This window comes from Anolis carolinensis, chromosome 1, assembly GCF_035594765.1.
Source record: "Anolis carolinensis isolate JA03-04 chromosome 1, rAnoCar3.1.pri, whole genome shotgun sequence".
Taxonomy (NCBI): Eukaryota; Metazoa; Chordata; class Lepidosauria; order Squamata; family Dactyloidae; genus Anolis; species Anolis carolinensis.
In genome coordinates, this window is record NC_085841.1 from 184,165,474 (window position 1) to 184,193,011 (window position 27,538).

General features: G+C 40.4%; 1 protein-coding gene across 4 annotated transcripts in view; it reads left to right on the forward strand.

Moving 5' to 3' along the window:
• Nucleotides 1–27,538, forward strand: part of pcnt (pericentrin) — a 101,420-nt gene that overhangs the window by 41,711 nt on the left and 32,171 nt on the right. For all 4 annotated transcript variants that reach the window (XM_062961709.1, XM_062961713.1, XM_062961720.1 and 1 more), the window contains 14 exons: nt 988–1,564; nt 2,912–3,133; nt 4,293–4,444; nt 8,578–8,810; nt 10,093–10,301; nt 12,288–12,450; nt 13,827–14,039; nt 14,920–15,149; nt 15,259–15,372; nt 15,872–16,099; nt 22,829–22,996; nt 23,316–23,468; nt 24,006–24,170; nt 25,529–26,581. In XM_062961709.1, the coding sequence (XP_062817779.1) occupies nt 988–1,564; nt 2,912–3,133; nt 4,293–4,444; nt 8,578–8,810; nt 10,093–10,301; nt 12,288–12,450; nt 13,827–14,039; nt 14,920–15,149; nt 15,259–15,372; nt 15,872–16,099; nt 22,829–22,996; nt 23,316–23,468; nt 24,006–24,170; nt 25,529–26,581 (3,880 nt within the window). The remainder of the gene's footprint in view (nt 1–987; nt 1,565–2,911; nt 3,134–4,292; nt 4,445–8,577; nt 8,811–10,092; nt 10,302–12,287; nt 12,451–13,826; nt 14,040–14,919; nt 15,150–15,258; nt 15,373–15,871; nt 16,100–22,828; nt 22,997–23,315; nt 23,469–24,005; nt 24,171–25,528; nt 26,582–27,538) is intronic.

The following is a 27,538-nucleotide window of genomic DNA, read 5'->3' on the forward strand; positions in this document are numbered from 1 at the left end:
TTTCAGCAACATGTTGAAACTTTTTTATGAATGAACGCTATCACTCTCGTGAAACATGGCATTGATTGGTGGCACCTATTCTTTGAATTCTGATATTTTGATCATGTTTTCTTTTGGAAATCCTGCACAAGTTTATAGTCCTCATCAAGAAAATAGACTGGCAGGATTGAGGCTAATTGAAGGGTAGCCATTCCCCTATTGCCCTCTGTGTTTGCCTGTTGCGAATCTCTATTCTGTCCTATCTCATTATGATGTAGATTGATACTCTCAGGTTTCACCTACTAGTTTTAACAGTTTTCCTACCTCGTGATCAGTATGCTGTAGTTTGGGTCTTCCTTTTTGTTCCTTCTAGATGAAGAATGGAGATATCACGGCGATTATCCATTTATTTATTTATTTATTTATTTGCGACATTTATATACCGCCCTTCTCACCCCGAAGGGGACTCAGGGCGGTTTACAAGTATATACATACAATATATTATATTATACAACTATATCGCAATATTATTAGTAATATTGCATGTAATATAAATATACAATTATAATAGTGAATTATAATAATTATTACATTGTATTACATCATAATATTATTATTAATATTACATTTATATACAATGTATTATAGTATTAGTATAGTATAATATTATTATATATCATTATATCATTAAATTGATACATTTAGAATTATAGAATAATAAAAAATTGGAAAATACCACATGGGCCATCTATTCTAACCCCCTGCCATGCTAGAGATAGAGATATCCAGAGATAGTTATATTAGTTAAGCTTAACTTTCCTGTCTAGAAATGTACTTTTCAATAAACCTTTTTTGTATCTTTGAGGCTTGACTGCTCCCCTGATTGCCTAAGCTCGTTTTGCTCTTCTACTTATGCCTCCTGCTGTATGAGTAACATGCTATGCTTTATTTTTGAAATGGTTTTCCTTTTGGAAAATTTCCCCAACACTATATTTTTTCACTTTCTAGATCTATAGAAGAGAGTAAAGCTATGACTGAAAAAATCAAATCAGAACATGAAGTCCTTCTTCAGGAGCTGAGAGTCAAACATGTTGATGAACTTGAACTCCAGAGTAAGGAATTGTACCATAAGCATAAGGAAGAAATCCTGTCCCTCACCTTAAAGATACAGACAAAGCATCAAGCTGAAATTGAAGCTCTTAAATCTGCATTAGAAGCAAAACAACAGACTTGGGTAGAAACGTATGTAACTGGTTTACAGAATGATCACAAAGCACAGATTGCAGAGCTAGAGGCTAAGCATTTATCAGAATTGAATACCCTTGAATCGACATACCTGTCTGAAATTCAGCTTCTTCAGGATGAGCAGAAGCAGGCCCTTGAAGATTTACAGATGGATTTACAAAAACAGTTGATTCTGAAGGATAAGGCAAATCAAATACTTCTGGCTCAAGAATTAGATGGGATGAAACGTAAATATGCTGGAGACCTGAAGGTGTGCCAAGACAATCTGAAAATAGAGTTAGCTACTATTCACATTGAAAAATTGAGAACAATGGCTGAAGAATTGGAAGAAGCTCATAAAGTAAGTGGAGAGAGCTAATTATAGTAATTGAGTCTGGATTCTTACATCAGTGCCGTTCATACAGTGGAATATTGGTCTGGTTGTTTGAAAGAAATATAGACTAGTTCTTTTTGATTTGTGCATAGAAGGTTCATCTTCTATTTCGTAATTCACAATTAGCAGATTATGGCTATTATTCCCAGTTTGTCTCTGGGACAATAGAACAAAAACCTAGGTTGAAGTGAGATTCCTGTTTTAGTTTGGAATCGATTATAGTTAGCAATAATAATAGTTTAACCAGCTGAAACAGGAATGGTGTAATCATACACTTTGCTGTTTGTCAGCTAATTCTGAATGATTTCTGAGGTCACCTTTATCAATTTCTAGTTATCAGAATTTCCAAATCATGATATATGGCTAAATCAGACAGGCCAGATTAACAGCACCACTCCGCTTCAACATTCTTCAGTTTGGGGATTCCAGTACATTTCCATTCACGTGGAAAGGAGAGGCTCTTCTAGTACTCTTCTTAGGCTATTTTTTTTGTAAGAATTCATGTGTGTGTAAACACATTCCCCTTTTGGAGAGACACAAGCATAGTAATATCTCTGTGCTTTAGCTTGAGTCATTCCATGACATTACATGTTAAGTTATCAAGTATCAACATAAATCAGCATCATAGGGGAACATGTTTGAGCTATTGGGACAACATATCTGGAAAGTAATTGTATTGCCTTTTCTTCTGAAAAGTAACATAATTTGTTATTCTTTGGGTTTTTTTCTCCTCATGCCCACTTAGTGCATTCAAAAGCCCTAAATCTTTATTTTTCTATTCATTGCATTAGAGATCGTTATCTGGTGATCGCTGTGCCATTAAAAACTTCCCACTATCTGGCATCAGGTGTCATAGAATATACCAACTCATGGATTTATTTCCAGTCAACCTCTGTTACTTTGCTTACATTTCTCTTTGTTCAGAAATTGGGCTTTTTCTCTATTTTAGGTTTTTGGGGAATACTTGATCATTTCCAATACCATGTCTTGTTTGTTTTGAGCTTTCAGAGTGTTTATCACATAAAATAATGTTCCATGTCATTCAGGCAAGTTTGCCATGTTCCTGTGACACAAGACAAATGTTGTCTTATAGTCTGGATGATCCAAATACTATATCCTTTGGCTTTGCCTCTTAGGAAATGTGTAACCAGCTGGAGGATGTCTAACCGTAGCAAGTAGTAGGCCTGCTCAAAGGTGTGCAATCTAAGCAAAGCAACAAAAATGAGCTACTTTAATTTAATTCTACTTTTTAAGAATTGTTTTCCTGTGCTTTTATTTGGAAAGATGAACTGCCTAAAATTTTTGAATCTGTAGGAAGATTTGTCAATAGCACTAGAAAACCAGAGAAGATTGTTGGAAGATGACTACCATAAATCTATGGACATATTGCAAAAAGAAGTCCTCTGTATCAAGGAACAGCATAGAAATACAATAGAGGAACTTGACAGTCTCCATAAACTGGAAGTTAAGAAAGAGAAAGAAAAATGGCAGCAGCTCCAAAAAGATATGGAAGAATTAAACTCAGTCAGACAACAGGTGATAATTGCTATGGTTTCTATTTCTTTTTCCCCGTTACATTTGATTAAGCATTTTACTCACATTTGAAAACATCAGTTTGAGATAGGAAGTCACCTTTGTATGTATCTGATCTGTTGGGTTACTATAACATTTACTCCAGGCCACATTTTGATAATATTAAAAGTATTAATACATATAATCTATCTCTTCTGTTTTTGAAGTTGCAGGGTAGATGGGGTAGTGATGATCAGGATCAGCCTCTGCATATGGGAGGTGGAGGATAAGTTTCGTTCCACCCCAGAAGGAAAGTTGTCATTGGAGCCATGGGCAGTTCACATATTTAACGTATTGTGTATTTTGTCAATCACTAGGACAAAATAAGGTACACAGTAGCTTTCATAAAAAATTAGTACCCCATAACCATAAAATCATTCAGACTTTGTTATCAGTCACTACACCTAAATTTCAGATCCAGGAAAATCAACAAGTTAATACAGGCAGGCAAATCTATTTTAGTACTGTACCCTAGCCTGAAACTAGACTGAAATGGATCCAGAATATCTGTTTTCGTAAACCTTTTTCCCAGACTTTCCTGTTTGTTCCTTTTTTTCCTTCCTCTGATCTCCTACCCAAGAAAATAAAAAGAGAACATAGTTCATGGAATGGTTCTTGGCCCCCTGTATGGCACACTTTTAAGGATGCTAGCAATTTCTTCCTTTTGTGGACACTCCCAGGTTCTGTAATTCACTATCAAAGCCACCCTTTTCCTTGTTCTTCTTTGATTAGGAAAAGACAAGGCAAGGTTTAGGCAGGGGCTTATTGCTGATTGCGTTCTGTGGGATTTTTACATATAATGCTGTTTAATAATGGAAGGTTCTTTTGGTTCTAATTATATTTTATTTTTTAAAATTAGTATCACTGTGTGACTTTCTGGATGTCAGTTTTGGATAAAGGATGGGATATGAATGCAATTAAAAACAGAAAACAAAAGTTTCAGATACATTTCTGAGTATTTTTATAATTTCTGATCTTTATGTTTTGGTATTTAAGTCCTGAAATAAACATGAATTCATACTACAATTACAGTTTAACTGAGAGTTGTATGCAGTACATGGCTGTAGATATATATTTTTAAAAGATACATTTATATTTTTATTCAATGCTGAATTTTCCACAGCTGGAAGAAAAAAAACGATGCCTAAGCAAAGAGATTGAAGATGCCAGTACTGAATTGCAAAATCTTCGACGGCAACAGGACAGAGAGAACCAGGAAGGGGAGAATCTGATAGCTTTGTTGAAATCAGATATTGAACTGTACAAGAATGAAAGGTTAGTACAAACGAGAGCCAGTTTGGTGTAGTGCTTTGAATTAGTTGTTGGACTACTGCTCTAGAAGCCAAGAATCCCACTTTGGCCATAGAAACCCACTAGAAGGCCTTAGTACACAGCAACATTGCCACATAAAAACAAGACCAGATGAATGCATGGAACTGGTATAAGCCAATTGTGTGAGTGACAGGAGTAGGATCCAGTTAGCCAAGTAATATTTAAGGAAGTAGTGGGTTTACTGCTCCAGGATTGGGTTGTTTATGGGTAAACTTTATCACCAATTTTTGTTTCCACAACAACCTTTTTTTTAAAATCCAGTTGTCACAGGGACAGAAAGTGATGAAATCCCCTGAACAGGGGCACAGAGAGCAAAACAAATGTTACAATGATGTTAGCCTTTCCCTATCTATCTTCTATATATATAAAATGATAAAGTTGTTTGCGCAGTGACTATAACAACAAAACTAAACATCCCAGAAATACGAAATTTGGCAACACAATGCAAAAGGCTTGCCTCCAGGTTACAACAACACAACCACACCACAAAACCACAATCCAGACCCACAAAACTCACAACAACGCATCATGCGATAACAACACAACTAAACGCCCCAGAAATACAAAACTTGGCAGCACAATGCAAAAGCCTTGCCTCCCAGTTGTAACAATACAACCACACCACAAAACCACACAGGACCCACAAAACTCACAACAACGCATCGTGACTATAACAACACAACTAAACGCCCCAGAAATACGAAACTTGGCAACACAACGCAAAACCCTTCCCTCCAGGTTGTAACAACACAACCACACCATAAAACCACAATCCAGACCCATAAAACTCACAACAATGCATCGTGACTATAACAACACAACTAAACGCCCCAGAAATACGAAACTTGGCACACAACTAAATGCCCCAGAAATATAAAACTTGACAACACAACGCAAAAGCCTTGCCTTCCGGTTGTAACAACAAAACCACACCACAAAACCACAATCCGGACCCACAAAACTCACAACAACGCATTGTGACTATAACAACACAACTAAACACCCCAGAAATACAAAATTTGACAACACAATGCAACAGCCTTGCCTCCCAGTTGTAACAACACAACCACACCACAAAACCACACAGGACCCACAAAACTCACAACAACGCATTGTGACTATAACAAATACAAAATTTGACAACACAACTCATCCACCTCCCCAATCCCTACATTCATACTTGGCCTCCAAAAAAACAATTACAATAATAACAATGACAACAACAACAACAATAAGAATCAACACCATCACAGGCAAGAAACAGCCAGGCACTGAGGCTGAGAGGCCAGTCAGTGCTACACTGGGCCTCCAAAAAACAATACAGTAACATCTAACTTATCCAACCTTCATGACCACTACAACAACAACAATAATAAACACCTACACAGGCAAAACAAAAAAAGACTATTGTACCACAATAAAAATATAAACCGCACTCAGCAGAATCAGACATTACAACTAACAACAAACCAAAGACAACAGGGATCTCAAGCAATTATCAATCAACACAAAAATTGAAGAAGGTAACAGACTTCAAATACTGTACTACTACTAATGTGAATATAAAGAAGGTGGAGGTCACAGCATAAATACAACCTAATGTAGACTGACCAACACCACCAGACTAAGCCACAGCAACGCGTGGCTGGGCACAGCTAGTGCTATCTAAAACTAAAAACAAAGTTTTGGCTGGAGTTACGTTTAAAAATGAACCTGCTCCGACTTACAGACAAATTCACCTTAAGAACAAACCTTCCTAATGCCGTGACCCCTTAATACAGTTACTCATGTTGTGATGACCCCAACCATAAAATTATTTTTGTTGCTGCTTCATAACTGTAATTTTGCTACTGTTATGAATCGTAATGTAAAACATATGATATGCAGGATGTATTTTCATTCACTGGACCAAATTTGGCACAAATACCCAATACACCAAATTTGAATACTGGTGGGACTGGGGGGGGGGGGGGGGTTGATTTTGTCATTTGGGAGTTATAGTTGCTGGGATTTATAGTTAACCTACAATCAAAGGGTTTGACTTTGAATTTTGGAGTTGTAGTTCACCTACATCCAGAGAGCACTGCGTGGACTCACACAATGCCGGATCTGGACCAAACTTGGCACAAATACTCAATATGCCCGAGTTTGGGGGAAATAGACCTTGAAATTTGGGAGTTGAAGTTGCAGGGATTTATAGTTCACCTACAATAAAAGAGCCCCTTGAATCCTACCAATGATAGAATTAGGCCAGACCTTGCACACAGAACCCCCATTACCAACAGAAAATACTAGAGGGATTTGAGAGGAATTGACCATGATTTAGGGGAGAGCACTGTGAATTAATAAGTGTTTTCTGATGGTCTTTGGCAATCCGTTTGACCCCCAAATTGAGAAACGCTGCTATAGAACCTATCATGTTTGTAACTCAGGATTGCCTTTAATGTGAATTCCTGATCCATCTTCTTATGGCTTGTTTCTACAAGAATTAGGTGGTAAGAGTAAAAAGTGGAAAGCGGAAGAAGGTTCATTTTCTTCAACCAGCATGGATCAAAGTAGCTGCCGTAAGTTAGAGAAGAAGGCACTGTCTAATTAGGTGAACAGAACTAACTTTATGAAAATTTGATGCAATAAGAGCAGCTTCTTTAAATCCAATGTGTTACTTCCTAGATTTTTGTCATCCTAAAGGAGCCCCCCGTGGCGCAGCAGGTTAAACCGCTGAGCTGCTGAACTTGCTGACCGAAAGGTCACCGGTTCGAATCTGGATAGCGGGGTGAGCTCCCGCTGTTAACCCCAACTTCTGCCAACCTAGCAGTTTGAAAACATGCAAATGTGAGTAGATCGATAGGTAACGCTCTGACAGGAAGGAAACGATGCTACATGCAGTCATGTCGGCCACATGACCTTGGAGGTGTCTACAGACAATGCTGGCTCTTTGGCTTAAAAATGGAGATGAGCACCAACCCCCAGAGTCGGAAACGACTAGACTTAATGTCAGGGGAAAACCTTTACTAATGTGGTAGCAGCTATTAAACCCTCTTAGAAGGAGACTAGCTATGCCCGGCCACGCGTTGCTGTGGTGTTGTCTGGTGGTGTTGGTGAGAACTTGTTGAGGTAGTGGTGGTATTGAATGTCTGTTGTATGGTTGTCTTTATGTTTAGTATGCATTTGGTTGTTTGTGTACTGTGAAAGTGGTGAGGGTAGAGGGGGTCTATGTCCCTGTGTAGTATTGTATAGTATTTATACGTTGTCCATGTGTTGGGAATGCTTGGATTGTGTCCTGCTGCATAGTAGAAAGGGTTGGGCTCGATGGCCCTTAGGGGTCTCTCCAAACTCTTGTGCCTGTCCCCTGGGCTGAGTGCGTTGCTAGGAGACCAAGTGGGCAGAGCATAGCCCTCTAACTGGCAGCAATTGGATAAAAACAATTATTCCTCTCCCTCTAATTAGGACTTTATTTTTCTTTTCTTTTTGTTGTATCAACCTAGAGCCGAGGATGATGGGTTGTGTTGTCAAATTTCGAGGTTGGGAGGCCTGTCGTTTTGTTGTTTTGTCCGCTGCCCTGATGCCATCACTCTTTTATATATATAGATTAAATGTAGAAAGAAACTCCTGGGCCTCTTAAATAATGAAGTGCAGTTTTGTCAAGTGAGAGACAGATGAGAAGGAGAGAATGAATGTATATCAGCTCTTCCTTTCCCTCAGAAATGTCCAGTAGCATGAGAACAAAAAGGACCACAATAAACGTCTAAAGTGAGACCAAGATGAGTATGATAGGCGCAAATAGTTGTGAAAATGGGCCAGATATGTCAGTTGATAGTTGAAAGGGAGATGATTTGCATGAGTTAAGTGCAAAGTCTGTAGAACAGACAAGAATGAAGAAAGAGGAGCACATTTAGAAAGTTACTGGCTCCATGAGCTGAAGCTGGTAGGAGTGTAAAAAGGCAGATTGCAAAAAAACAAAACAAAAAAAAAACACTGAAATGAGTGCAGTGCTGGAAGTGATATCTGGGTCAATATGTGGGGGAATTCAGAGGAGTCAGAGACACAGTATCTCAATGTGTTACTGTTTATTTTAGGGAAAAGCTGCAAGAATCTTATCAGCAAGCTTTGAAATTGCTTCTGAAAATGATGAAATCTACAAAAGATGCAGAAGATCAGATCTGCAAGAAGATTGGTCTTTGTCTTGACTACAGCTTTGCATCAGGAGATTCAGAAGAGAATCAGAATATGAGGGAAGAAATAATTCTCACAAAAAAGATTAAACCTTTGGAGAAGTGGAATATAAAGAATAATGTTAGAAGTGGTCAAGGTACTTGTGTATAAATTAAAAAAGGAATATTTATGTTTTATTGTAGAACTCATTGTATTCTTATTCATGTGAAATGTTTTTCTGCAGTTCATGAAAAAGTTTGCCAGTATTCTAAGCAAATTCACAGAATGTAAATGCATTATTTAAGTTTGGATGAATCATACATAAAGTCCCTCCCATAATCTTTTTCTATAATTTATTGAAAAATTAGTGAACCCTGGGATTCATGTAGTCTATTTCTTCCTCATCTTTCATAAAACATCACTCATTTGAATATATTTTTATTGGGATGTAGATTGAATGATTGTAAGGCACTGTTTTTTGAGTGGCATTTGTATATAGTAATGGTGGGAAACTGCTGAGGAAGCAAGGGCTAATTTTCATCCCTTTGCCTACTAGCAGGCCTCAAAGGTCTGCCAGGCTCTCTAATTTCCCCCCCAAATATTTTTGATGATTTTTGTGTAACCTCCAAATACGGTATCTTTGTTCCCTTGCATATCTAAAAATACGTGGAAAAAATAGAAACAGTAAGTGAGTGACATCACTTCGGTTTTTGCATTTGACCAGGTTTTATTTGGGGCAAGGGGTGATCTTTTGCCTATACTTTGGCTACATTTGAGAAGCCCAATCTTGAATATTGAAAGTTAGACTACAACTATTTTCAAGGTGTTCTTGCTGTTACAAGAAAATTGGATAGCTGTACTTGCATACTACATAAAATCAAAGCAATATAACAGAATCCCTGAATACAAAATGTCCGATCTCCTTTTAGGAAGAAATGCAAAAGGATAGAAGAAAGTAAGAAAGCCAGCTCTGTAGCAGTTCTAGACTATCTTTTTAGAATTTCCACTATGTGATGTCACAGTCTAAAACAATTTCACAAGAAAATTGAAAACTCTGAACTCACATGGGAATGATGAAATAACTACATATGATAATATTTTCATGTATTATTAACAATGAATAACTTTCAAACTGCAGTGATATAGCTCCATGATTTTATTTGTCATCTGAACTCCCCATACAGTATATGTTTTTAAGTCAGTCTCCCACATCAGCTTGCATACATCAGAAATCAAGCAATTTCACCTCAAAGCTTTACAAGCAAAAGGGAAAAGGAATAGGGGCACAAAAAGAAAAGGGTTTGGAAGGAAGGAAGCAAATATTAAGAACTGTCTTTAGCATATAAATATATTGCTAGTCATGCAGTTGTTTGAATACTATAGCAAATTGTTTTGTTTCTGTGTTCTAAAACCCATAAAATGATTATTTTCTTGACTAGGGGAAGGTCCTGCTCTAACCCTTCTAGAAGATAGCCATGATTCCTTGAAGCCTGATGAACTGTCTGAACTCAGTGAGCATCTATGTGAAAGCATTTTCGAAAATCCAGATTTGGTGTTTGCAAATGAAGAGAGAGTACATCAGATATGTCATTGTTTGCACCTTGCTGTGGAAAAGTTACTAGACCTTGTTGCTGAGTCAACCAAACAAGTAATTTTAAATTTATATATAACACATACTTAAAATTGTATGTAATGTATTTGGATAGCAGTGTAATGTTGGGCACTGTTAAGGATTAATAATATCTCAGGTATATTTTAGCTGACATAGCCTTTGACAGTAGAGGTCCCGTTTTCTCTCCAGTTGGATTATGTTTAGCAGTATTGCTGTTGGGAAATTGGCAAAGGAAGACTGAAAAAGCTTAGACTTTCAGTGTCAAGTTGCAGCAATGTGTCTGCAGTGAATAATGCAGTCAGTCTTGAGCTAGTATTCAATTGGAACTTAGCCTACTGTGTGCCTGCCTACATCAAGCTGGGTAAGCAGCAGCTACCTCTAGAATCCTTTATGAACTCTTCTTGAACATAAACCTACCACACCAATTTCCCCAAGCATGTTAAAAGAGCTATAAGTTTGGCCACCGAAATGGGAATCATAAAATTGGAGGCTGATGAAAGACAAAGTCATCACTGAATGCATTTTGGAAGAACCTTTCAGATGGTCTCTATAGAGTTCAGATGTTTTTGTTACTTATTCAAGATAGAGCCAGTTTGTCATAGTGGTTTGAGTTTTGGACTACAATTCTGAAGAATTGGGCAAATTATACTGTCAGCTTCAGAGGAAGGCAAAGGAAAACCCTCTCAATTAAATATTGCAAACAAACCCCATTATAGACTCGCTTGCCTTAAGGCAGAGTGTCAAACTCATTTTCATTGACGGCTACATCAGCCTTATGATTGCCTTTTAAGAGCCATTGAATCCATGGATGGAAAATCCATGAATATAGACAGCCAATGATATTTATTTTTGGTTTGGTTTTTGAACAAAAACAAAAACTCCCATCATTTTTATTATCCGCAATGCAGACCGGGAATAATGGGAGTTGCAACCCAATAGCCTTGTGACTGAGGTTGACGAAAGTTCAAAGGACATTTTAAAGACAGACAACTGATCCACAAACCTTGGATCTAAATCCAAAGCCTACTCTCCTGACTAAAAAGAACCAGTTGCAGCCTTCCAGATGTTACTATATCACACCTCCATCAGCTTTAGTCATTATGTCTAATGATGAGGAATACAGGATTGTAGTCTAGCATCTAGGGGGCCGCATAAGATGACATGGTGGGGTGGATTCGTCATGTGGTCCTGGTGTATCATACATGTGCCTTCAAGTCTTTGCAAGTCAGAAACGAGTTCAAGACACAACAAATCTATGCAAAGCTTTCTTTACTTAGTTTTTTCAATTCACATGTGCATATTGTCTCTTTTTAGGAAAAGAGTAATGACCAACCTCGATAAAATAGTAAAGAGTAGAGACATTACACTGGCAATGTAGGTCTACATAGTTAAAGCAATGGTATTCCCCTTAGTAACCTATGGATGTGAGAGCTGGACCATAAGGAAGGCTGAACGAAGGAAGATAGACGCTTTTGAACTGTGGTGTTGGAGAAAAATTCAGAAGGTCCAACTGCCAGAAGATCCAACCAATCCATACTCCAGGAAATAATGCCTGGCTGCTCACTGGAGGGAAGGATATTAGAGGCTTTGGCCACATAATGAGAAGACAGGAAAGCTTGAAGAAGATAATGATGCTGGGGAAAATGGAAGGAAAAAGGAAGAGGGGCTGACCAAGGGCAAGATAGATAGATGGTATCCTTGAAGGGGCTGGGGGTGGCCACGGCCAACAGGAAGCTCTGGCGTGGGCTGGTCCATGAGGTCACAAAGAATCTGAAGTGACTGAACAAATAAACAACAACAACAATATTGTTGGTGTTGAAAAAGAAATTTGCTTAAATATGTAGAGCTAATCTGCTTTGAAATAATATTTCAGTCATCGCTATATTAACTAGCTGCTTAACAGTCAGAAGATTGGATTAGCAAAGCCTGTGATAAAACATAAAGCAGGATACAATGTCTAAAAACATTGCAGATACAATGCTGCTTTTTATTTAGAGTCTTACATCCTTTAATGTTTTGAAGCTGGAAGAAATGTATAACGTCCATCTTCATGTGGAAGAGGAATTCATGCGCAAGAACTTGGAAGCTTGTCAGGTCGCTAATGAACACCAGGAGCTAGTGGGCTGCCTCAATGAAGAGAGTAATGTGAAAAATCAGCTCATGCTGGAACTTCATAAAACAAAAGGTAGGAAAATTAAATTGAAAGATCTAGATGGCATGTGTCTAAAGTAGGCATGTACCATGCAGGCTCAAGGGGGATTTTTATCTTGGTAGAATTTGAAAGCAATACTGAGGGCCATACACATTCCTCTGGCTTTCTTCCAGGCTTTTCTTTTTAAAAACTGACTTTTAAACATTCTAATTGACTATGGGTGGGAAATCCTATCCTAATCAATTTACCTCTAGCAAGCCTTATAGAAAACCCCAACTGTTAAAAGCCTTTGTACTACATGTGTTCTACTGTGAGCTATGTTGGGATGTTTCTCCTGTATTTGATCCTCTTCTGGCATTTGAGAGAACTGCAAAACAGACGTATATATGAAACTGTCCTGTGTTTTGCTTAGTATAATAAAATTGCAGGTGAAAAATACAGATTATTTTAATTCTGTGCATGGCAAGTTTTCATCTAAGTGTGTGTGTAACTAAATATACATAGTGTCCCATAAGTACAGCATCATAGAGGAGAATTTTTTTTAAAAAAACTTAACAATTTTTTTTTTTTACAAAACTTGCTCAAGCTAAACAGGCATGGTGTTAGAAGCAGTGATGTTATATGACTCAATAATATGATGATACAAAGTCATGGTCTGTAAAAATATGAAGATACAGGCAGTCCCCAAGTTACAAACAAGATAAGTTCTGTAGGTTTGTTCTTAAGTCGATTTTGTATGTACAATGGAACCTCAATTTACGATTTTGCATTCTGTCATTAGTTTCTATACATTATTTGTTATTTATAAAAAGTACATTTTCTTATTTAAAAATATGTAACAAAAATTGGTGTGGTTTTTGGTGGGCTGGAACAGATTAATAGAAAAGGTTGCTTTGAGATCAGAGTGATTTGAGTTAAGAGCTCAGTCTCAGAACTAATTAAACTCAAGTCAAGATACCACTGTAAGTTGGAACAGGTACATTTTTAAGTGTAACTCCAGCCATTAGCTTTTAGCATAAGGAAAGGTTAACGCCCCTGTGACGTTTGTTTTGCTGTCTGTGTCCCTGTTCAGAAGATTGCCCCTCACTTTTTGTCCCTGTGATCATTAGATTTTGTGGAAACAAGGATAGGTGATAAAGCTTCAGTGGAGACCCCTTTTCTCCATGATAACTCCTTCAGGGGTGAATTTCCCTTTCTAGGGGTAGATTTCTCTCATTTCCTGTTGTCTCACCCATGTTCTTAATTATGACTAATTTGCGAGTTGAATGTTTGTAACTTGGGGACTGCCTGTATTAAATGTATGAGGCTAATGTAGGGATACCTTATATTTATGTTCTTTAAAGTTTTGTCTATTACTATTGTACATGATATTTCAACATTGTGCTTTCATACACCAATTTGGTTTGTAGGCCTTATGGATGGTTATTTAGCAGAGACACATGCCTTGCAAGAAGCCCTGAAACTGAAAGAGGAATCTGAATGTCGTCTAGTGCTCGAATTGGAAACATTGAAATCGCAGATCCAAGAATTAAAACAGAAAGTTGGAAGATCTACAGAGGATCGGAAGTTCCCAATAAGTGAAAACAAAGTTTTGACTGATAGTGTAGGGGAGCGAGAAGTTGGTAAGGAACCTAACACCAAATTACTTATTGTATGAAATGCATATCAACCATAGCTTGCTAATTGGTTTGAGAAGTAACACATCGTTTTAGATATTTTTAATGTGCTGCATATTTTAAAGAGTTTCAAACAAGAAAGGTAATATACTTGTGTTGGTTGAAACAGGTTGGAAGTATTTGAATCCAAACTTGATATTTCAGGGGCTCACTAGCATGACACAATTAATTCTCAGCAAGCTCCCCTATGCTTTGCCAGGTGACAAATTGCAGAATTTTGCAGGATGGGACCATGTCAGTTAAAGTAGAATAGATAATGCTCTAATTCTGCAGTATGGTCATGCCCCAGGAATACAATATTGAGTAAACCTTTTAATGGCTATTGAAGCAGAGCTGTTCTGGAAGTTATCTAAATAGTATCCCTGCATAGTGATTCTCATAGCAAAGAGATGACAGTGGAAATTTTTGTAACTTTTTGTATGCCTTGCGCAAAGTACTCTCTAGTGACCCTCTCCTCTGTTGTATCCTGCAGACTGTGATAAGGGGCAGCAGACATGGCTCTGAAGCAGGAGCAATATTGGGGGCAAGGGGGAGGTTGTCATTTTATTTTCCCACAGTATCCCAAAGTGATACTATTTTGAGATATGGTGGGACGTTACAATTAATGCAGAAAGAGGGGTAGAGTTGATGCTGAGTCCTGACCAATCATAGGCATTTCAGCAACTTCCCAGGGATCATCATTCATGCCTTATTTTTCTGGTTCATAGTGATGGGGGGGGGGTGATAATCAGCATATGCTTATTTGGGATATGCTAGAATGTGAATTTTCACTCTAAATGCACAACGTTCATATTTCTGGTAGTACTGTTTTCTCTTTATTTTTTAGATTTAATACAGGAAATTGAACACCTGGCAAAAGCAAAATTAGAAGTGCAGTGTCAAGCAGAAAAGGACTGTTCCACTTTGAATGCTCAGATAAAAATGTTGGAAATTGAACTTGAAGAACAAATAAGCAAAAATCAGAATCTAACTGTGATGTCATTGGAGGTTACGGATCTGAGGCAACAAATGCAATCTCTTGAAAGACAACTTAAAAATCAGCGTGATTTTATGGATGTAAGGAAAAATATTTTGGCTGTTGAACTGGGGATTGCTAGTTCTTGTCAATTAAAATTCTTAGGGATCTTAAACACTTCTTGTAAATACATTTGACTTTTTTTGGCAGAAACAAGCTGTTGAACGGGAGCATGAACGTGATGAATTTCAGGAAGAAATTCAGAAACTAGAAATGGAGTTAAAACTAACAGCAAAATTCCAGGCTTCTGGACAGTCTAATCTGGTAAGCAGAATGATTCCTTGGGGTATGCAATGGGTAATCACTGGAATTTGGGGTACTCTGACAAAAGTTACTTCATTATTCCGCATTATATTCCTCAGGACAATTTTATGAACTCGACAAGTTGACAGTTTATACTGGCATAAAATCAGTGGAAAATTATCTAGACCATTCAACTATTATCCTTAGTAGACTATTTCTTTCCCTTGTTTTATTGAATGTATTTACTTGATTAGAAAAATTTCTTGACACTTTAAATACCATGTCAGTCATCTTTTCACATATGAGCATTGTTGAGAAGTAGTGCTTTGTTTGGGCTGCTTCTTGGGTTTGGTAGTGTACTGAAGAGTTTTTGGTTGTACATTTTCACCAAATCCCATGTTTTTAAAAATATTATTTAGAATATCTTTGCATTTGAATTGTATTTCAGACAATTTAGATAAATATATGTTAGTGGCATGTCACCTATTAATTGATCCTTTCTGTTTTTCCACCTTCATAGGTAGATTCTCTCTACAGTGAAATAAAAGAGAAAACAGAAGATTTCAATACACTCTTTTTAGAGAAAGAGCAGATACAGAAAGATCTTGATGCTCAAAAGGATCAAATAAAAAAGCTAGAAGCACAGATCAGGGAACTAGAACTCAAAAATAAGGAAGAGACAAATCATGCCAACCAACTCACACAAGAACTGCAAAAAATGAAAAAAATGGAAGCAGAATTGGAACAAGTAACTTATTTAATGATTTTATATTTTAATGGAAATTGAGATTGGAATATGATGTATTGCTAGCTTCTGACATCTCTGCAGGGGGTTTTCTAATGGCTCAGGATTCATTCTAGGCGCCATCCAGGGGTCTGGATGCTAGGGTATTCTCTTTGTCTACTAGGTATAGGTTTATTTGGAAAGAATATTTTTGATGGACTGTGAACTAGATGGCACCTTTTATTCCCTCTTCATGGTCAAGGCAGTAGTTTTTTGGTGTCAGCGTGTAAAGTTGTGGGAGTTTGATTTTGTGTGCTCTGGATTGCTTGAACAGTTTAATCCTGGTGAGATTTTCTCCTTGAATGGAGGAAAACAGCTATCTGAGGAAAGAACTGCCTTGAAAATACTGTATTTTGTGAGAGAGACAGCCCATTATTCCATCTGATTCCCAACTGACTTTCTGTCACAGGAGAAAATACTATCCCACATGCTTTGCAGGTTAAATACCTGCCATCTATAATTAAGATACAATTACATTAAAATTGCTTTAAAATGGCTAACACCAGTGTTAATTTAAGATGTATCATAGCAACCATAAAATACAAGTGGGTTAGCCAGCATTCCATTGGGTTAAAGTGTCCTAGTCCTTCTCTCCATATGCTAAAGTGCATATGTGCATTTTCAGAAGTTTCTAAAAGGGGAGAAGGGTGGGGGCCATTTTTTATTTTTTTAGGGAGAAAGTTCCAGAGACGGGGAGCAATCACGGAGAAGACCCCCTCTCTCGTTTCCACCAATCGAGCTTGTGACGGGGGTGGGACCGAGAGGAGGGCCTCCTCTGCTGACCACAGTGTACAGGATGGTCTGTATAGGGAGATATGATTAGACAAATTGCCTGTGGGCAGCTGGCACACAAGTTTTAACTGTGCGAAGGCACTCCTGGCCATTGACGACACCTGGGGTTCCAAGGTCAGCGATGAGTCCAGAATAACCCCCAGACTGCGAACCTGTGTCTTCAAGGGGAGTGTGACCCCATCCAGCACAGATTGAAATCCCACACCCTGATCTGTCTTGCGACTGACCAGGAGTATCTCTGTCTTGTCTGGATTTAGCTTCAGTGTGTTGGCTCTCATCCATTCCATTACTGATGACAGGCATCGGTTCAGGACCAGAACAGCATCTTGGCATTTGGTGGAAAGGGGTAATAGAGTTGGGTATCGTCTGCATAAATTTGACCCTGAACTCCAAAACTCCGGATGATCTCTCCCAGCAGTTTCATGTAAATATTAAACAGCATGAGGGACAGAATTGAACCCTGAGGGACCTCACAGGCCAATGGCCAGAGAGTCGAACATGAAGTCCCCCAGCTCGACCATCTGGGTCCGCTCCTCCAAGAAGGACTGGAGCCACTGCAAAATAGTGCCCCCAAGCCCTGTCCTGGAGAGGTGGCCCAGAAGGATACCATGGTTGATAGTATCGAAAGCTGATGAGAGGTCCAGGAGAACCAGCAGGAACAACTCCCTCTGTCTAGCTCTCTTTGTAGATCATCCACCAAGGCGACCAATGCCATTTCAGTTCTGTAGCAAGGCCTGAAACCAGATTGAAATAGATCCAGAAAATCAGTGTAATCCAAAAAACTCTGGAGTTGTAAGGCCACTACCTTTTCTAGAACCTTGCCCAGAAAGGAGAGATTTGATACTAGCCTGTAGTTGTTCAGTTGAGTGGGATCCAGTGCTGGTTTCTTTAACAGAGGTCTTACTACTGCCTCCTTGAATCTAATTGGCATTATGCCATGGGTCAAGGTGACATTCACCAGCACTTTCACCAACTCCACCAATCCCCCCCCCCCAGCTGATTTTATAAGCCAAGACGGGCAAGGGTCCAGAGAACAAGTGGTTGGCCTCATTTCTCCTAAGATCTTGTCCACATCCCTGAGCTGAACAAACTGAAAAGAATCCATTAAACAAGGACAGGCCGATGCCTCATTCACATTCACAGAGATTGCATTAACACTGGCATCTAAATCAGAGCAGATTCGTGCAACTTTATCCACAAAGAACCTAGCAGACTTCACAACAAATGGCTGATTGGTCAGCCCCCCCCCCCCCCAGTGGAACAGGATTTAAAAATCCCCTGACCACTTGAAACAGTTTTCTAGGGGTGGATCTTTGCAGATGCAATGTTGGCGGCAGTAAATGATTTTTCTGCCGCTTTCATTGCCACTGAATAGGCTTTTAAATGAGCTCTAGACCATTCTCAGTCGAACTTGCTGTGACTTTTATGCCAACACTGCTCTAGTTTCCATTTCACTTGCTTCATCGCTGCTAGCTCCTTGTACCATAGAGCTGATTTGACTCTTCTTTGTGGAAGGAAACATTTGGAAGCGATTGTGTCAACTGCTCTGGCCACCTTTGTGTTATAAAGGTTTTCCAGAGCTTTGACAGAATCACCTAACGAAGTGGCAGGAAAATCCCCAAGAGCAGTCAAGATCCATAAGACTCCTGGGGTGGACCTTCCTATTCAGTCCTCCACCCCTGCAGAGGTTTAGAGCCCCAAATGAGTCTAAACTTGACCAGGTAGTAATTGGTCCATGACAAAGGAACAATGGACCGTTCCTCCACAATACCATCACCATCATCCCACCCCGAACTGAAGATCAGGTCTAATATGTGTCCAGCACTATAGATGGGACCAGATGCCATTTGGGACAGACCTATGGTTGCCATGGCGGCCATGAAGACCTGAACCGTTCCCAACAGAGTGGTCTCAGCATGAATGTTGAAGCCCCCCAGCACTATTAACTTTTGGGACTCCAACACCAGGCCTAAGACCAACCCAGCTAGCTCAGGCAGGGAGGCTGTTGAGCAGCGGTGTGGAAGGTACACCAACAGAATACATTTTCTGTCCTTGCCACTCACTCTTAGATAGACACATTCAAATGTGGTCGACTGTGGGACGGGACACCTGGTCAGATGGATGGAATTTTGATAGACTACTGCGACTACTTCTCCCTGCCCCTCCGGGTCTTGCCTGCTGTTGCACACTGAAAACCTGGTAGACAAATCTGGGTGAGATTCATCCCACCCCCTTCATCCAACCAAGTCTCAGTAATACAAGCCAGGTCAGCGTGCTCATCAAAGATTAGATCTTGGGTGGCCAAGATCTAATCTTGTGTGGGGGAGGAGGAGGAGTGGTTACTGTCATCCCAGGGAGAAGCGCAACAGAGTTCTTGCGACCCTGGAAAAGGTTAAGTGTGGTAGCACCCATGACGGTCCCCTTGGATTGAGGATCCTGCTGTTCAATGCCAGGTCCGTCAATGGTAAATCAGCTATCATCCTGGATCTTATCTTGGATGAAGCGGCGGACCTGGCTTGCATCACTGAGACCTGGTTGGATGAGCTGGGTGGGGTAAATCTCACCCAGCTCTGTCCTCCGGGTTTTGGGTGCAACAGCAGGCCAGATCTGGGGGGCGGGAAGGCGGGGTCGCGGTGGTCTTTCGGCAGTCCATCTCCCTGGTCAGGTGTGCCGTCCCGCAATCTACAGGTTTTGAGAGTGTACATCTTAGGGTGGGTGCCCGGGACAGTCTGGGGATTCTGCTAGTGTACCGTCCACCCTGCGACACTGTAGTTTCCCTGCCTGAGCTAGCAGAGGTGATCTCTGGTGTGGCATTGGTCTCCCAGCGACTGGTAGTGCTGGGGGACTTTAACATCCATGCCGAGTCCACCTTGACAGGTGCAGCTCAAGATTTCATGGTTGCCATGACGACCATGGGGCTGTCCCAAGTGATATCTGGTCCCACCCATCAAGCTGGTCACACGCTTGACCTGTTTTTTGTTGCGATGGATGGTGAGGTTGGAGTGGAAGAGAAAAACATTCTTCCGTTGTCATGGTCCGACCATCACCTGATCAGTCTAAGACTTACCGTGTCCCCAAAAAACCTCCGCAGGGGTGGGGGACCCATTAAGATGGTCCGCCCCAGGAGACTGATGGATCCTGATGGATTCCTGAGATCTCTTGGGGATTCTCTGTCTTGGGTGCTGACAATCCTGTCGATGCCCTGGTAGATCACTATAATAGCGAGATGTCTAGGGCAATTGACACGATTGCCCCCGAACGTCCCCTCTCTTTGCGCAGAGTCACGTCGACTCCCTGGTTCTCAGAGGAGTTGGCTATGATGAAGCGCAAGAGAAGAGGACAAGAGCGCCGCTGGCGGAAGACTCAGGACGCCTCTGACCAAGCACGGGCTAGTGCTGCGATTAGGGCTTTGCGGGCAGCCAGGAAGACCTTCACAACTGCCTGCATAGCGTCTGCAACTAATAGACCATCTGAGTTGTTCCGTGTCGTCGGGGAGCTCCTCCACCCTCCTGAGGGTGGGGAGGCACCCGAGGACGCGGCAACTCAGTGCAGCGAGTTTGCGCACCATTTTGCAGACAAAGTCGCTCAGATCCGTCATGACTTGGACGCTAGCTTGGATGCAATGCCATGTGAGTTAACCGAGGCACCTGTCTGTTCTATCTTGTGGGATTCGTTTCAGCTTGTTTACCTGGATGACATGAACAAGATCCTTGGAGCTGTGAGGGCGACCACTTGTGCTAAGGATCCTTGCCCTTCTTGGCTTGTAAAATCGGCCAGAGGAGGATTGGGAGATTGGTTTGTGAGTATAATTAATGCCTCTCTGGTTCAAGGCAAATTTCCATCTCCCCTAAAACAGGCCATAGTGAGGCCAATTTTGAAGAAAGCCTCCCTTGATTTGACCATCCTAAATAACTACAGACCAATCTCGAATCTTCCTTTTTTGGGCAAGGTCCTGGAGTGGGTGGTTGCTTCTCAGCTCCAGGGGTTCTTGGATGACACTGATTTTCTGGATCCATCACAGTCCGGCTTTAGACCTGGGCACAGTACCGAGACGGCTTTGATCGCCTTGGTGGATGACCTCCACAGGGAGCTGGACAGGGGGAGTGTGACCCTGCTGGTTCTCTTGGACATCTCAGCGGCTTTCGATACCATCGACCATGGTATCCTTCTGGGACGGCACTCCGGGATAGGCCTTGGGGGTTCTGATCAGCAGTGGCTCCAGTCCTTCCTGGAGGGCTGATCCCAGTTGGTGAAGCTGGGGGACACCTGCTCGGACCCCTGGCCTTTGACCTGTAGGGTCCTGCAAGGTTCCATTCTGTCCCCCATGCTTTTTAACATCTACATGAAACAGTTGGGAGAGGTCATCCGGAGTTTTGGAGTGCGGTGCCATCTCTACGCAGATGACACCCAACTCTACTACTCCTTTCCACCAAACTCCAAGGAAGCCCCTTGGATACTGGACCAGTGCTTGGCGGCTGTGATGGGCTGGATGAGGGCGAACAAGCTGAAGCTTAATCATGACAAGACAGAGGTCCTCCAGGTCAGTCGCATGTCTGATCGGGGTATTGGGTGGCAACCTGTGCTTGACGGGGTCCCACTCCCCCTGAAGGCGCAGGTCCTCAGCTTGGGGGTCCTCCTGGACTCATCACTGACACTTGAGGCTCAGGTGTCGGTGGTGGCCGGGAGGGCCTTTGCACAACTAAAACTTGTGCGCCAGCTGCGACCATACCTTGTGAAGTCTGATCTGGCTACGGTGGTCCATGCCTTAGTTACCTCTAGATTGGATTATTGCAACGCACTCTACATGGGGCTGCCTTTGAAGACGGCCTGGAAACTCCAACTAGTTCAGCGGGCAGCAGCCAGGTTCCTAACAGGAGCGAATTACAGGGAGCAGTCTACTCCCCTGTTTAAGGAGCTCCACTGGCTGCCGTTTATTTTCCGGACCCAATTCAAGGTGCAGGTGTTGACCTACAAAGCCCTGGTTTGGGACCCACTTAACTTTCTGACCGCATCTCCCCCTATGAACCCACATGATCTCTTCGTTCGTCGGGGGAGGCCCTCCTCTCACTTCCGCCTCCGTCACAAGTGCGGTTGTTGGGGACGAGGGAGAGGGCCTTCTCCGTGGCGGCCCCCCGGCTCTGGAACGCGCTCCCCAGGGAAATTAGGCAAGCTGCCACCTTGGAAGTGTTCAGGAAGAGCCTGAAATCCTGGCTCTTCAAACAGGCCTTTGAAGAAGTACCACCCACTGTTTGCTAAACCCTGGTACTAGCGGGTTCTTCTGACCAGTTGTACCTGTTGGTTAACTCCTTGACATAGCCTCAGAGTTCACCCCAGTTTAAGACTCTTCCCATGACCTTGTAGCACCTTAATCTTCCTTCTTGTTTACAAGTTCTACTTAGTGCACTTTGCCCAGCTCATTTTATGTTTTTATTGCTGTGTTTTTCATGTGTTTTATAATGATTGTGATTTTTAATGCCTTTTAAATTTATTTGTGTGTTTTTGTATTTGATATTACTGTATGCTGTATCCTGTATCCTGGTTTTATATCTGTAAGCCGCCCCGAGTCCCTCTGGGGAGATGGTGGCGGGGTACAAAAATAAAATAATAATAATAATAATAATAATAATTATTATTATTATTATTATTATTATTATTATTATGTCCATTAACAAGTTGTTTGAGCCATTTTTAAATATCTGGGCTGAATGTAATCATAGAAGCATGGAATTGTAAAAGCTATTTCAGCGTATTGGAGTAAACAGAAATAGCAAGAAGGCAAGGGCAGACTATGTGATAGAGGAGAACTCAGCATTCTTCATTCTTGGTAGGTTTAGATGTTTCTAATTAATAAACATTCTGCATATTTGGTGTGCATATATGATTTTTATTAATGTTCTGCAGGATAAGGAAGCCTTACAGCAGCAAAATCACAATAATTTGATTCAGATTTCTGCTCTGCATTCCAAACTAGATGAAGTAAAACACAAATTGTTTACAGAATGGAACACAGATGATATACTAAATGAGCAATTAAAAGTACAAGAAGAACTTATATTAAGAAAAAGAGAAGTAAGTGTTAAATTGTGAAAGGGTTGATGGAGGGAAAGAAACTTTCTTGGTTGAGGGTATTATTACTCATATACTACTTAAAAGATACTGCTTACAAATGTCTACTGTGAAACCGTGATGTTTTTCTTGTAAAATCTTCACAGGTTATGATATCAAAGGAGATTTGTTTTATAACATGTTTGAGTGAAATCTACAAGACATATGTTGCTGACTCTTGCTTGTACAATGTTTTCTTACTGCATTGATAGAAATATTTAACTTCTTGAAAGATCAGATTATACAATAAAAGTATTTCCTTTTGCTTTTTTGTTTGTTTCAGATTGCAAGCTTGTTAGAACAACTTGAACAATATAAAATGAATTTATTGAATAAAAACGAAGAAGTCTTACAGCTGAGTTCAAAGTTGGAAATGGAAAAGAATGTTAATTGCACTCAAATAATCCAGTTCAAAGAAGAAAATGCACACCTGAAAGTAAATTTAAAATTAATTTTAAGGAAAAATAATTTGTTGAGAGATTCTGCATCCAGTGATCTAGGGGATGGCCTCTAGCATTACCTATGAAATATTATGCAGCTATTCTAGTTTATATTTCTGAATGTGTGAGGTTTCGCTAGCTAAAATAGGTTTAAGGAAGTCACTGCATATGGAGAAGCGGGAGGAGGAATTAATCAATCTCTTTAAACATGAAAAAACGAATGACACTGTAATAGACTTAGTTGAAAAAGAGTGCTTTGGTGAAATATCAGGGCAGTCACAGGAGTGTTGATTTCAGAAATAATCTTTCTTTTAATCTAGTCCAGATCAAATATATGGAACATTACTTTAGACATGGTATGTCACTATGCTTATAAATAAAACACTTTTTTCAGTAGAATATAAAATACTGTGCTCCGCAAAATTTGAAACGTTTGTGATCTACTGTTACATGTTTTTCTTACTCTAAGCCAATTTAGAAAAGGAATAGCAGTTGTAGATTTCTCTGTCTAATAATCCAACCTTTTCCATTAGGAAAACATTGCAAAACTTACAAAAAGTCAAAATCCAGTTGGCAGTGAATTTGTTGCCCTGCAGTTCTTGAAGTCTCTACTCGAAGAAAAGAATCAAGAAACTGATCATTTGAATGAACAAATTATGAGGCTGCAATGTAAAATAGAAAAGAGCAAGGAGAATGCGGTAACAACAATGGCGTTACATTTGTCATTTGATAATGCTATTTTTAAAAATAGATAATCTAGAGATTCTATTCAAGCTTAACAAACCATAGCATGTTATGCAGCCACTGTTTCTTTTCTTCCCACTTTCTTTGCATATAAAGGAAATAATGTATAAGCTTCTGCTTCTATTAGTTGTATTGAAAGCTGCCGTGTAGTTTTCTAAATACCAGTAATGAATCAATCATGAAGTTTTCTCAACTGAGAAGGATGACTGGCCCAAAGTAACCCCATGAGTTTCCATATTCAAGTATGGATTAGAACCCTCACTGAAATTACAACTGTTTCAATTTTTGAAGGGTTTTGCCAGTTGATGGAAGGGCAATGAGGGGGCCTTTGTGTCCTTTCTGGGGAGGGAGTTCCAGAGCCCAGGGGTAGCCACCCAAGAGGCCCTATCTTACCTCCCCGTGAACTGTGTTTGTGAAGGTAAAGGAACTAAGAGAATGCCTCTCCAAGCAAGCTCATACAGGAAGATACAATCTGCCAAATAGTCTGGACCTGAGCCATATTTGCCCTTTGGTACAGAAGAGCAATCCTCCTCCACAAGTACCCTATATACTTATGTATAAGTCTAGAGATTTTAGACAAAAAATGAACTGAAAAAACTGATTCAGCTTATCCATAGGTCAATTGTGAGTACTTACCTTACCCCTTATCAAAAAGGAAACATTCTCTTTTCTAAGGCCCCTTCTACACTGCCATGTAAAATCCAGATTATGTGCTCTGAACTGGCAGTGTATATGGTAGTGTAGACTCATATAATCCAGTTCTAAGCAAATAATGTGGATTATCTGATTTGATAATCTGGATTATATGGCAGTGTAGAAGTTGCCTACATAGACTGGTGAAAGGTGATAACTTAGTGCCCTTCTAGACAGGCCCTATATCCCAGGATCTGACCCCAGGTTTTCTGTTTATCCCAGATTAACTGGCAGTGGGGACTCATATAATCCAGTTTAAAGCAGAAAACCTGGAATCGGATCCTGGGATATAGGACCTTTCTGGAAGGGTCCTAAATCTATCCCAGGAGATGGATTTAGTCTCCTATACTCTACTGCAGTATAACTTCTGGCCTTTTTGAATCCTGGTTGAGGAAAGGGTGGCAGCGACTCCACGGAATGACTGTCAGCTTGCTTGTGGATTATATAAAAAAACCATAGTTTTACCCCCGAAACCTGCTTTTGATGAATACATAAGGACGACTTGGACATGAGTATATATGGAAGTCATAAAATATAAATATAGTTTTAATACATTAACGCCCAAAATAGAAAATATATTCTGTATCAGAACTCAATCTTATATATATTGGTTTTTTAGATCCTGGAAAGCCAAGCACTTGAAATTCAGAATTTGAAGTCAGTTGTAGAATGTCTTCACAGTGACAAGGAACAAATGCTAAAGGATAAAACAGAAGAAACAGAACAGCTTCGGGGAATAATTGAAAAACTACAAAAAGAGTTAGAACTTCTTACACCCACATGTCAAGAGGCTAATAATAGCCAAAACAATATTAATAACTTTGCAGTAGTGGAGCAAAACGATATTAATGAAATGAAAGAAGGCTCACTAAGTCATCAAGTGAACAGAGCCAAAGATGTCCACTGCACATCACTCAGTTATAACCAAAACCAGCTGCAGGGTCAGTTAGAAGCAGTTTTAGCTGACAGAGAAGCTTTACAGCAGTTGCTTGAAGAAAAGGAATCTCAGTTTAAAGCAGAAACTAAAATCTTCAAACAAAATCTTCAAGATGTTCTGGAGTCTTCTAGACAACACTTTTCCAAGCTAACAGCTTTGCAGCTACAACATGAAGAATTAGAGGAAGAGCACAAGCTCCTACAGATGTCGTTAGCACAAAAAGACATGGAAATGACTAAGGTTAACATTTGTATTCAGGAACTTGAAGATAAGCTGAGAGCGAAAGAGACAGACCTTTTACAGAAAGGACTACAACTTCAAAGTATGTTAGAACAGAATTCAGAGCAGGCAGTTGAAGCACAGCAGATAAAAGGAAAAGTTGTACAACTTGAAAATGAACAGCATACCTTGCTCCAAGCCCTGCATGACAAAGAGGACGCTTACCAAAGAGAGGTAGGAAAACTTCAAGCTGCTCTTGCAGATCTCAAGCCTTCAATTGACAAAAAGAGGGAAGAACTGGAAATACAGAGGACTGAAAGAGATCATTTTAACTCACAGTTGAAATCCAATATGGAGAAGGATCAAGATAATGATAAGATTAGAATTCATCTTAATGAGCTGGTTCCAGACTTTGGCAATTTTGTCTCTCACAGAGAAGAAAGAAAAGAGGGAGACGAGAGGGAATCAAATAAAAAGCTGTCAGCATCACCTAAATTCTCTTGTAGAGACAAACTGGTATGTATTTTTAATGCTCAAAATTTGGTTAAAATTATCAGGATGTGCAGTGAATAATTTTCAATAGATATTTCCCATTAGCTATACACTGATGCCATTTAAAGCTGCCTAGCACTCTGTTTTTCTGCGGGGACAGGATTGACAGGTTTAACCCAATAGTACTCCCAATCTTTCAGCTGGCCTCAGAATTCAAGGTAAACTTGAGTTCATACTACAGGCCGTCCTCAGGATTGTAAGAGTAATTTCGACCAAAGCTTCCATGCCCCAGGTATCTTTCAAAAACCCAGCTAGTACTTAGTAATGCCAAATATGCATTAAGGCAGTAGTTCTCAATCTGTGGGTCCCCAGGTGTTTTGGCCTACAACTCCCAGAAATCCCAGCCAGTTTACCAGCTGTTAGGATTTCTGGGAGTTTAAGACCAAAACATCTGGGGACCCACAGGTTGAGAACCACTGCATTAAGGAATGCTACTTATACAACAACAACAATTTATTGATTAGCCAGTTGGCCTTATCAAGAACAGACAGGACAAACACAACATACATCTAGTTCACTTAAAATAAAATACAGATATACAGGAGTCCCAAAGTCCCAGTCAGGCTTTTACCGAAGGGAGGAAACTCTTCCCTTCGGTAAAGGCCTGGGACTTTGGGCAAACGCAGAGCATGTTGCTAAACAGCAACGTGCTCCGTGTCTCCCCAAAGTCAAGCTTCCTCTTACCTTACCTTCCATGGCTGCCTCTGCCGCTGCATCTGCCTCCCTTCCTCCACTGTCTCCTCCCTTCGTATCCTCCTGGGGCAGCCTGAGCAAGAGGGAGATAAAAGTCCTCTCTCTCGAGCTCCCTCTGGATCAGCAGTGCTCCCTTCCTTGGGCTGCCCCAGGAGGGGGCAAAGGAGGGTGCACGGAGGAGGGGGAGGCAGACGCAACGGCAGCCATGAGCGATGCGGCAGTGGGGGG